We start from the raw sequence: 11314 nt of genomic DNA on the forward strand, positions 1-11314 counted from the left end.
GCCCGGCCCCGCCTGTCACCGCCCGGCACAGCCCCGTCTGTCACCGCCCCGGCCCCGCCTGTCACCGCCCGGCACAGCCCCGCCTGTCACCGCCCCGGCCCCGCCCGGCACAGCCCCGGCCCCGTCTGTCACCGCCCCGGCCCCGCCCGGCACAGCCCCGCCCGGCACTGCCCCGTCTGTCACAGCCCCGGCCCCGCCTGGCACAGCCCCGGCCCCGCCCCGAGCCCCAGGGAAATTAATTCTGAGTTTTCGGAGAAAACTTAAAAAATTTACAGTAGTAAAATTAACTAGTGTTGGGTAACAAAAAACCAAAAATACACCAATCCACTTCTTGAAATTATTTTTTCTTTATATCACACCTGCTGGCTTTTATTAGAAAACACTAGGTGGAACACTCATACTGTAGGAGAAGCACTGACCATTAGTCAAATGAACAGAAAACCAAATGCAACCAAAATATCTGCATTAACAGATATCTAATGCTGTTAAAAAAGCCTTTTTTTACATCATATTTTAGACCCGAACTTGCAAAAAACACCACCAAACTAACAAACCACCACATATAGTTACTGAGTCATTCCGGGGTCAAGCTAAGGCTATTGGGACAAGAGAAAGAAAAGTGACTTAATGTTGTTCCTTTGGACATTACAGAATCACAGTGAGGTTTCTTATTAGCTTAGGAAAATGCACACCCAGTTCAGTACGTACCAAATACCAGGGAAGTCAGGAGATAAATGCTTTGCTTTCAGAAAGAAAAATTTAAATAAATATTTACACTAAACCAGAAGTCTACAGATTGACTGATCAGAAGTCTTTATTTAGAAAAAAACCTGGGGTGTCCTCTTAAGGGACAGAAGAGGAACTCCTCAGCTGAGGTGCAGCCTCGGCCAGCACTGCTCCCCCGCAGCACAGACTTTCAGCTTTTGGACATGGCTTTCAGCTTTTGGACAGCCTTTGCAAAGCTCCCACAGATCCCAGAGGATTACAAGGACGAGTTTCACATTCACCATTCTCCTGCAGGCCAGTGTGTATTTCTTGTCAGACTTGCCTGTGCAGAGAAGCCACACGTAATTCAACAGTGGTCAGTCTTGTCTCCAGAGCTTTGAAAATGGTATCTACCTGCAAAATTACCAGGGAAAGGTACTTGGTTACACACTGGATTTGACAACACAAAGAGCAAGTGTGGATGTCAGAAAGGGCACAAATCTGATCTCACATCACCAGTTCTTTTGATTTGATTCTTTTCCTGCTACTTTCATAGTCTGAAAGCTCACCTAACTCTAACATTCACTGTTCACACTCCATAATTTTTTTCCAGCCTTGGTGTCAGAGCCACACGTTCAGCTTTTGCTGGACAACCATCAGTTTCCACAATCAACTTCCTTACACTATCTGATCCCAACTCTCCCTACCTGCAGTCACAAGGTAGGGACATGATTTATTAAAACATTAACTTGATTCATGATGTAATATTTCAAAATAAAGTTACAGCAAAAACATTAAGTCCACTTGCACAAAAGGCAGAAGAGACATGACTAAAAGTTAAGTGAAGATCTGGAGATCAGAACTAATTAGAAACAACATATCATTACTGAGACATAAATAGGAATCTAACGCTGTGCTTGATAATCAGAAAATTCTAATTACCATGAAAATGGAAGGAAAAGTTACTGAAAATCTTGCACAACACAAGATACCAATGACATGAAGCAGTCCAGTGTATGTAACAATGCACTGAATTGCTCTGGGTGAAATGAGCTGTTCTGCAGAAAATATCAAAGCATATTAAGGTTTCACAGAGGTGATTTAAACAAAGAATGATATAAGGTTAAATCATACCCTTTCCAGGACCTCTTGCAGGACAGCTTGACTTTCAAGAGTAAGCGGTTCCTCATCAATAAGAGCTTGCTTTTCCGGGGTTCCTAAAATATAGCTGAGATGCCACAGTTTAGATCATGCACTTTCCACTCTGAAGCCAAAAATCCAAACACAGCACTCCTCCAGAACCCCGAGAGACAGCCATGGACTCTGGGGGTAAAGGATACAGTGAAAAATTGCACAGACACTGAAAACAGTGCAGCGCTGGCTGGGGGAAGCAGCATTACTGCCCAAGACAGTGACATTCTGTAGCCAGGCTAGTGCTTCAGAGAATTTTACTGCCATGAAAAAAACAAAGTATTATAGCTATGGAATGAAGAAAAAAAACCCAAAGCAACTGTCCAGAGTACAAGGGTGAACATCCACAGCAATACAGCAAAATAACTGGGAACTTCAGAAAAAAACAGAGACATCAAAACTAGTCCAGACGAACAATCACTGCCTATTAGAAAAATGCTTGCAGAAAAGAAATCTGGTGAGAAGCCTTAATTCAGGATATAGTTATTGAAGAATATTTTAAGACCATTTGAAAGTACTATAAACCAATTAAACCCAAGCACACCTTCATTTTCTAGACTGTTTTTAAGATGGGTGAGTGAGAGTCTCAAGCACATATGCAATTTTCAGATTTGCCTTTGCCCACCTTAGCAAGGGCAGAGCAGATGTGGTCAGTACAGGTCAGTGCGATGCGTGGTGGGTGAAGTGGAGATGGCAGGCTGACCCATAAACATTCTGCATTTACCTTTCAACAGAGTCAATACTGAAACAGAACAAATCTCTCTTGTAGTCCAGATTCCTTGAGGTGCACCTGTAGATGTTGCCAAGTGTCCTTGAGCAGCCAGAGCAGAATAAGGTTTCTACCATGCTGTAAGTAAGAAATAACATTTATTCAGGAGAAAATAAAAGGAAGCACCTCTCCCCATCCTGTATCTAAAAAAATTCACGCATTAGAATTTTTTAGAGCATTCATTCTCGCTTTACACAGTGTAAATTATGAACACTCATATTTCAGCCTGCATTCGCAACAGCTCCTCAGGCTGGCTGACCTCAGCAAGACCAATAGGATCACAACATTATGGAAGGGATCTTAAAGATCATCCCATTCCACCCCCTGCCATGGACACCTTCCACTATCCCAGGTTGCTCCAAGCCCTGTCCAACCTGGCCTTGAACACTTCCAGGGATCCAGGGGCAGCCACAGCTTCTCTGGACACCCTGTGCCAGGGCTTGCCCACCCTCACAGGGAAAAACGTCATCCTAATATTAAATCTAAACCTGTCTTCCTTCATTTTAAGGCCATTCCCCTCGTCTATCGCTACACGTCCTTTGAGAAGTCCCTCTCCCTTAGCCATAAGCCCCTTGTACAGATCACCCCAAAGAAGTGTTGGGGGGCACACGAGCACTGCGGGCCCTTTAGCGGGCTCATCCTCGGCGCCTTCCCCGGGACTGTGCCCAGCCGCGATCGGCCTCACCATCCGCACTCGCCGGGCAGCTTCGAGACCTTCCGCTCCGGGTCCACGGCGACGCTGGCGGCCGCGCCTGCAGAGGGGATGGATGGAGGGATGGATGGAGGGGCGCCGGGAGTGCCCGCGGGGACACGCCGGGCTGGCAGGGGTGGCACTCACTGCGCAGCAGGATGCAGCCGCTCTCCTCGTCATTGAACGCCCAGCTCGACGTGTCGCCCACGGGCCTCCTGCAGCCGGCGCACATGAACACCATGGGCATGGGGTCCGCGCCCGCCCGATCCTGCTGCTGCTCGGCCCGGCCGCTGCCCGGCTCCAGCTGCGACAGCGAGTGCTCCAGCTCCGAGTACAGCGTCAGCTCGGCCCGCCCGCCCGCCGGCACACCGCCGCCAGCCGCCGACATCGCCTTCGATTCGCCCGCCGAGGAAGCGGCAGTGACGACAGACACCGCCCCGGAACTGCGCCCGGAGCCCGCCCGGTACCGCCCCGCAGCAGCCCGGTACCGCCCGGTACCGCCCCGCACCGCCCGGGGCTCCTGCACCGCCCCCGCAGCACCCCCGTACTGCCTCGCACCGCCTCCGCACCGCCTCGGGCATCCTCCGCACCGCCTCCGCACCGCCTCGGGCATCCTCCGCACCGCCTCCGCACCGCCCGGGGCTCCCACACCGCCCCGCACTGCCCCCGTAGTGCTCCGCACCGCCCGCGGGGCGGGCGCACTTCGTGAGAGCATCGGATCAGAGCCAAGTGTGTGGTTATTCCAGCACATCCTTTTCCTGTGCAGCGTTTTATCAAGTCACACCTAATTCAGAGAATGTCCCGAGTTAGAAGGGACCCACAGGGATCATCCAGTCCAGCCCCTGGCCCTGCACAGACACCCCAACAATGCCACCCTGTGCATCCCTGGAGCTCTGGCAGCCTCGGGCTGTGCCCATTCACTGGGGAGCCTGGGCAGTGCCCAGCACCCTCTGGGGCAAGAGCCTTTCCTTGATCTCCAGCCTGACCTGCCCTGACACAGCTCCAGCTGTTCCTTCGGGTTCTGTCCCTGTCCCAGGGAGCAGAGATCAGAGCTGTCCCTCGGGAGGAGCTGCAGACCCCAGTGAGGTCTGACCTCAGTCTCCTCCAGGCTGAATAAACCAGCCACTCCTTGTGTGGCCCCTCCAGACCCCAGCCCTTTCCAGCAGGATACGTTCAGGAATGTCTTTCAGCCCAGCTGGGTTCAGGAGCTCCCAGGAACAGCGCGCTGCTCCGGGGGAAGGAAGGGTTTGTGACCCAGCTGGCACTTGCCCACCCCATCGCTAGGTTATGTGACACCCATCTCAGTTTAAAACGTGCTGAGGAATACCACGAGTGTGCAGCAGGAAGTGAGGATTGCATGGTCAGGACTGCTCTTACATCCCTGCCATACATGAACACTCATTGCCACTAGATGTTTTCGGTCCCAAGGCAGTCCTTGAGCTGCAGGACCCCAGAGTGATTGGCACAGGCATCAGTTGTGCAATTCTCTTTCTGAGGGCACTGAAGTACAATGAAGCAAAGTAGTGGGTCGGAGCTCTGAGCTGGCTTAAAATGCACCACTGACATGGCTAACAGAACAAACTCCTCCGAGTATTTCTGGTCTTACGAATATTATTGGGATTACATAGATCCAATTCCGGTAGATGGAAGCAAGTTGATGGTCAATAAATGTAAGTATTGTGGAGTGGCAGGTGCTAATCCAGCACAGGGAAAATGCTGCATAGCTTGTCTCACTGGCCTGGTTTTGTTTCCTTGCAATGGAGTCCATGCCAGTGCACAGTTTGTGTGGATGGGTGTTTGCCTTCAGGCTGGCTAATTACTAACACACAAACTCTGGGCTTTATCTTACAGTGTTTGAGGCTATAAGACTGCTGACACTAACTTTGGCTTAGAGGGACAGATTTTTTAAAAATAATTTGCTAAGGGGAAATGTGATGACTTGCACATCTGGAGTGTGGGGTGCTAGTTACCTGTGTGCTACTGGCACCAAAGTGCACGGAAAGAGCAGAGGTTTTCATGAAAATACTGTGTTTTCATCTCGGGACAAGGCTGACATTGCAACAGGTAGACATTAGGAGCCTTAGAAAGGAAAGGTATGTTTCCATGAGCCAGGAAAAACGAGCTGCAAACATATTCTTTTACCTTTCCTCCTTTGATTTAGTGCTGCTGAACTAATGAAGCAATAATATCCATTATTGTGAAGATGCTTTACTGCTGTGAAACTGATTCTGCTGGGCTTTGCAGTTTATTTTCAAAGGATATGAAATAGCATTCACCCAACTTGGCTTGCAATAGCTCGTTCCATTTCACGCCTGGCTTTGCACAGTGAAACAGCAATGTCTTTTTATGGCTACTAAAAATCCCAGATTATTTTGGTTTTTCTAAACCAACTGCATTGGTGCTGCTGGGACCAGGCAGGTTATGAGCAGCTCCTGTGATTCTCCTAATTTTAAAGTTAGGGCATATTATTACCCCCCAAATTCCACCAGGGAAACCCCAAACTGCTTAGCTAAGCCAGATGTAAGTCTCTGGCATGTGGCTGGCGTAGCAAAAACCAAAAATCAGGAATAAACCTTTCCCTTTTTTTCTCCCTAAGAACATTTTTCTACCATTTGGGTCGCCTAGTACATAATAGAGGTGGTGTTTGTGTTGCAGCACTTCCCTCCCTGGCAATTGATAGGGTATTTCTCTTTCTTCAGCTGCCTGTTTTCTTGAAATTTGTAGAAACTGTGCTTCTGAGACAAGATGCTTACCCACTGTTTAATTTAATTTAAATTTGTTTATAGTTTTGTGGAGGAAATTACCTCATATTTGCTTGGGAGTGATCTCATCAGCCTTATTTCCATTAAGAAGCAGATGAAACTGATCCTGTATTGACTTTTTTCCCACTTGTTCTCTCCCCCTAAAGAAGTAGGAAAGTCTGCCACCTTTCAGACATTGCTTTATTCTAAGGAGATGAAAATAGACATTTTTCCATGTCAGCAGTCTAGGAGGAATAGAGACTGCATCCTCGTGGTACTGTTATTCTTTCTTCTCTCCAAATACCAGTGGGAGAACAGTGGGTTACAAGTTCTAATGAAAACACCAAGGGAAACAATTCCACAGCTGGTTAGTTGTTTAATTTCTTGTTTTGAGTAAAAGCATGAGTCAAGCAATGACTATACTTTGCAGGTTTTTCCATCTTTGCATAATATTTACATCCATATACCTTGCAAAGCCACGGTTGGGATTGCTGTCCTCATGTGCTCAGGGCCTTTGCTGGGGCAGCCCAAGGGATGGGATGTCAGTTCCCTAATTCAATTTTGCCTTTTAGGAATTTTATATTTATCTAATGTGAAACAGAGACCTGAATCACTGCACTTCTTTTCTTCTGTTATGTGGCTGGTCCGCGAAACTTTGTGAAACTGGATTTGTCTCATGAAAATGACTCTAAACCCAGATAAAAAGCCATGTTCTTGCTTTCTATTAGTAATGCTGTGCATCTCTCTCCATTGTGTTCAAAAATAATGAAAAATCTTAATTGGTCCATGAACTAAGAGGCTATTTAAAAACATGCACGCACACATGCACAAAAGGTGATGGCAAAATTTAGCAATAGGGAAGATTTTTATGGATTGTTAAATATGTTACTCCAGTCCAAAAAAAAAAAAATCCTAATTGCAGAATTTAAACCCAGGAAATTTTGGTTCAAGCTCCACCTAAGACCTGGAGCCAATTTATTTAGCATCAGTGAATTCCGTGAAATGTATTAAAACTGCTTGTAAAAGATTAAGCCAATATAGCTCTGATAGGAAATTCTATAAATCCAAACTCCCGATTTCTGTCCCAATGCCTTGGAATCCTTCAAAACTTTGGGCTTTTCCAAGTGTCCCTGGGCCATAAGCTTGCTTTCTGGAGCTGTGGTTAGCCCGTAGCACCCTGTTGCTTTATCCCATAATAAGTTTGGGAAGAGCAGGTCAGAACATTGGGCTTAATGTGCTAATTTGGCATTGTCTGAACTAAAGCTCATTGAAACATTTTTTTAACAGAGGGAGAATAAAATAAGCTGCCCCTCCCCATTGATATTTGCCAGTAGCCCAGACAAAACTCAGGTTTCTGATAAGAGTACAGCTGGGCCAGCTCTAGTTTTGGGCTTGAAAGGAGCTGGGCTAATTCCCTTAATCTCTTTGTGGCTTTGATGCCAACACATACTGAACTTTTTCACAAAGAAACACTCAATCAAACATACTGGACCTGTTTCAAAGAACACAATGTTTTCTGTCCTTTCAGAGGGAAGATTTATCTTCTCTTGGTCAATATTTGTCTCTGGAGTCACTGACCCTTCTTTTCCACCTCATGTGAAGTGAGTCACCGACTGTGAATCCACGGCAGAGCACCCAAACTTGCCAAGGACAGCACAGGGATCCCAGCAAGGAGCATTTTTGAAACAGTGGCCAGATGTGCCATGGGGGCAGATTCATCCCCTTCCTCAGCTAGCCCACAGCTCTGGCCATAATTGGCACAGCACTGTAGCCTTAATGAAAGAGCAGCTCCCTCTGCTCCCCCAGCCACCTCACACACTCCCACTAAACCAGCTGGGAAAACGCTTTGGCACTGGGAATCCTCTTGTTCCTTCAATAAATCATTTGGTCCTGGCAAAGCAGGCAGCAATCTTGCACTATTTTACCATGGTTGCAGAGGCTGAACAGGGCAAGGGGCACAGTCCCTTCCATGGCACCGAGAGGATCACAGGCACTTTGCAACAAACTTCTTTCTATTTCTCTTGGTATAAAATGCTTTCAAGGCTGCAATCCCCTCCCTGAAGGCCTCTCCCTAAAGATCCTGCAGGATTTGGCAGTTAACAGCTCAAGCTTGAGCCCCACACTGCTTCCTGCACTGGGTTTGTGTAAAAGGAACCATATTCAAATATCTCCACAGTTCTAGTCACCAGAACACTCCCTGGAGGCTTTTCCCAACCTCTCCCTCATCCCATAAACTGTTACCATAAACTGTTAGGAGGCTCCCAATACCTTTAACAAATTGGTACTCAGATTCCTCTCTAAAAGGAGAAAGTGAGTTAATCAAATGGCATACCTTTATCAGAGAAGAGAAATCATCTTCTGTGTTTTACTTTTGCCATGGTAGCAGTGACAGAATTACTGTGCTGTGTCCACAGACTCCATTGTCATTGCCTTTTGGGTCGGCCTGGCTGCATTTGTGATGTTTCTGTTCCTTGTTTTACTGTGTATGTCCTGCTCTGGATCAACCCCAGCAAAGTAAGTAAGCAGAGATAAAGTAAGTAGATACTGTTGTGAAAAAATAACCTGCAGCAAACATTCACCGCCTTGCGTGGCCGAGCACTGACAGATGATGTTTACAAGTGCACAGAGGTGCAGTTTTTCTGTCAGGATTTCATTGGAAGTCTCTCTTGATCCTCAGGATGCATTTGCCCACTGCCCCTCTGATCTGGATGCAGAAAATTCAGCTCAGCAGGTTGGGCAGATTCAGGATTAGGTCACAAGCGAGCAGACGGAAACAGCAGTGAAAAGGAGCACTAATATTCTCATTTATTGGCACCCTAGGGCCTCTGGCATGCTCACAAAAGGTAACAACAATAATAAAAAAAGACAGCTTACCCAAAAAACACAGCAGACTAACAACACAACAGACATGTTGGAAATGGGCATGGAATTGCAGGATAACAGAGGCATGTGCCCAGAAATTTACTGTTCCTAAAAAACTGGCAGGACAAGTCTGCTTGCAAGAAAATCTCAGACTTTTTGAAAGACTCAAAGTATTGATTTTTAAATTTTAAATTTTTTTCACTTTTTTGTCATGTTACTGAGCAAAACGGCTTAAAAATACACATATTTACCCCTGATATATTCAATTTTGGCCATCAAAGGAGCCATTGGGAACAAGGCAAGTCTAGAAATGTTTTCTGGAGTGCCCAGAAATCATAAAAACTGTATTTGATGAGATTTGTTTAAGCTTTGAAACCATCCTAACTTACCAGTTTTTAGGTTTGAAACATGCTGTAAGAGAACAGTTTTAGAACTGAAGAAACTATATTAAACCCAGTCACACACAAAAACTGTCCTTTTGGATAGACTTGGATTGAGTTCTGTTTGTTTTTTAAGTCCCACTTCAATTCCACTTCTACCAATTCCAGCACCAAAACCCAGTGAAGTGCCTGAAAGAAGTCACTGGTGTAAACTTGCCCTGTCACCCACCCACTGCCCTTGGCATGACAATTCTGCAGTATCTGTATGGAAACCTCATGTCTCTTTTCCTATGATAATTCAGATGCACTCACCCCCACCCAGCAAATGTGTGCTCACGTCACTGGTCAAGGCTGGAGAACTTTTACCTTCAGTGTTTCTGTGCTCATCCATCCCTGTCGAGCCCAGGGACGTGCAGGGCTCTGTGAGCTCTCCCTGCATACCCAGGTCCTGCTGAGAGGAGGCAGCTTCTCTGGGGAACCATTCCAGGGCCTCACCACCCTCACAGGGAATAATTCCTTCCCAATCTCCCACCTCTCCCTGCCTTCTGGCAGTGGGAAGCCATTCCCTGTGTCCTGTCCCTCCATCCCTTGTCCCCAGTCCCTCTCCAGCTCTCCTGGAGCCCCTTTAGGCACTGGCAGGAGCTCTGAGCTCTCCCTGGAGCTTCTCTTGTACAGGTGAACACCCCCAGCTCTCCCAGCCTGGCTCCAGCCCTGGAGCAGCTCCGTGGCTCCTCTGGGCTTCTTCCAACAGCACTACATAATTCCTGTGCTGGACCCCAGGGCTGGAGGCAGCTCTGCAGGTGAGGTCTCACCTGAGTGGGCGAGAGGGGCAGAATCCCCCCTGCCCTGGCTGAATCCCCCACACCTGTTTTGATGCAGTGCTGATGCAATTTTGGCTATGTACAACACTCATCTCTCCTCCCTCCGTGTAACACCAAGGGTTTGCTCTCTTGGCAAGGTCACACCTCCCTTCACAGCAGAGTTCTGGTTCTTATCTGCACATCTGCACAGGAACAAGGCACTGGCAAAGTGTCTTCTAAAAGGCCTCTGCAACAACTTCGTTTACTTATGCCACAGTTTAATCCTTAGACACGGAGAGGTCCTGGGCCTGAATCCCTGATCTGATTGCACCACACGCTTCTCTGCAATACTGAGTGATTTGGTGCCAAGTGTGGTACATATCTGCAGCAGCCCTGCAGTGAGGAATCCATGTCCCAGTCCCTTTTGTGAGCACTGCACTATCCCACAGAAATAAGACAAAAGGTCTGGGATATGGGACCAATGATTTCAAACTCATTAGCCTGCCAAGGCAGCTGATGATCACACTGCTGGGATCCAGAGCATTAACATTTGCTTCAATGATGCATCTTAACATCCAAAATGATACAGAGAAGTAGGGGGTTTTGGCTGGAGATGGTTCCTGGGCAAGGCTGGAACTTCACACAGTGGAAGGACAGGGAGAGCTCCTGCCTGGTGTCCTGCATTTCACTGGAGGCTGTGGATTCCCAATAGCCATGCACAACACAAATCTTCTGGCTGTCACTTTCCTGCCACATGGTGTAATGTTGGAGAAACACCCAAGCTGGGTGCCCAGGGAGTTGGAAGACCTGCATGTCTCATCCCTCATTCATGTTTCTTGCTCTCAAGAGACTCAGCCCAGAGCCCCTGAGCTCCCTGCTGGCTCCAGACAGATCTCTCACAGTAAGAAACTCAATTCAATATTTGGATGTGGTGCATGACCATCCCCAGTTTTCTTTCAGATCACGCTTCCCTCACAAAATGACCTGAGACATTTGTCACTTGTCTTTGTCTAAACCCCCAGAGTGTGGAATTAGCTTCCTTGTCCTTTGAAAGACTCTTTCAGTTGTGTCTTATCTCAGCTTTAGTTCTGTGATTCTGCCTGGGAGTGACCTGGCTTGACCAGGTTGGCCTCTTTAGCTACTGGGATGCTGGAACTCTTCCAGCCTCCTCCAAC

At 47.5% G+C, this 11314-nt stretch overlaps 1 protein-coding gene and 1 long non-coding RNA gene across 2 annotated transcripts; one reads left to right on the forward strand and one right to left on the reverse strand.

The window, feature by feature from the left end:
- Nucleotides 1-796: 796 nt before the first annotated feature.
- On the reverse strand, nt 797-3849 carry MIS18A (MIS18 kinetochore protein A). The gene is made up of 5 exons (XM_085078299.1): nt 3504-3849; nt 3351-3417; nt 2621-2743; nt 1840-1933; nt 797-1119 (listed from the first exon to the last, which is right to left on the reverse strand). The coding sequence occupies exons 1-5, from the start codon at nt 3742-3744 to the stop codon at nt 1039-1041; spliced, it is 606 nt and encodes a 201-aa protein (XP_084934425.1). The 5' UTR covers nt 3745-3849; the 3' UTR covers nt 797-1038.
- Nucleotides 3850-3991: 142 nt separating this feature from the next.
- LOC146445661 (uncharacterized) lies at nt 3992-8602 on the forward strand. Its single transcript, XR_014855719.1, has 3 exons — nt 3992-5026; nt 7626-7698; nt 8512-8602. It is a non-coding gene; the product is annotated as an uncharacterized LOC146445661 (long non-coding RNA).
- The last annotated feature ends 2712 nt before the right edge of the window (nt 8603-11314 follow it).

The sequence above is a fragment of the Lichenostomus cassidix genome, chromosome 1 (genome assembly GCF_008360975.1).
Source record: "Lichenostomus cassidix isolate B80296 chromosome 1, HeHo_3.0, whole genome shotgun sequence".
Classification (NCBI taxonomy): Eukaryota; Metazoa; Chordata; class Aves; order Passeriformes; family Meliphagidae; genus Lichenostomus; species Lichenostomus cassidix.

Coding starts and splice junctions, on each gene's coding strand:
- MIS18A (XM_085078299.1), bottom strand. CDS start 3,744: ATGTCGGCGGCTGGCGGCGGTGTGCCGGCGGGCGGGCGGGCCGAGCTG. Junction 2,744..3,350: donor CTGCCCGGCGAGTGCGGATG/GTGAGGCCGATC, acceptor TCTTACTTACAG/CATGGTAGAAACCTTATTCT. Junction 1,120..1,839: donor TGCAAGAGGTCCTGGAAAGG/GTATGATTTAAC, acceptor GTAATTTTGCAG/GTAGATACCATTTTCAAAGC.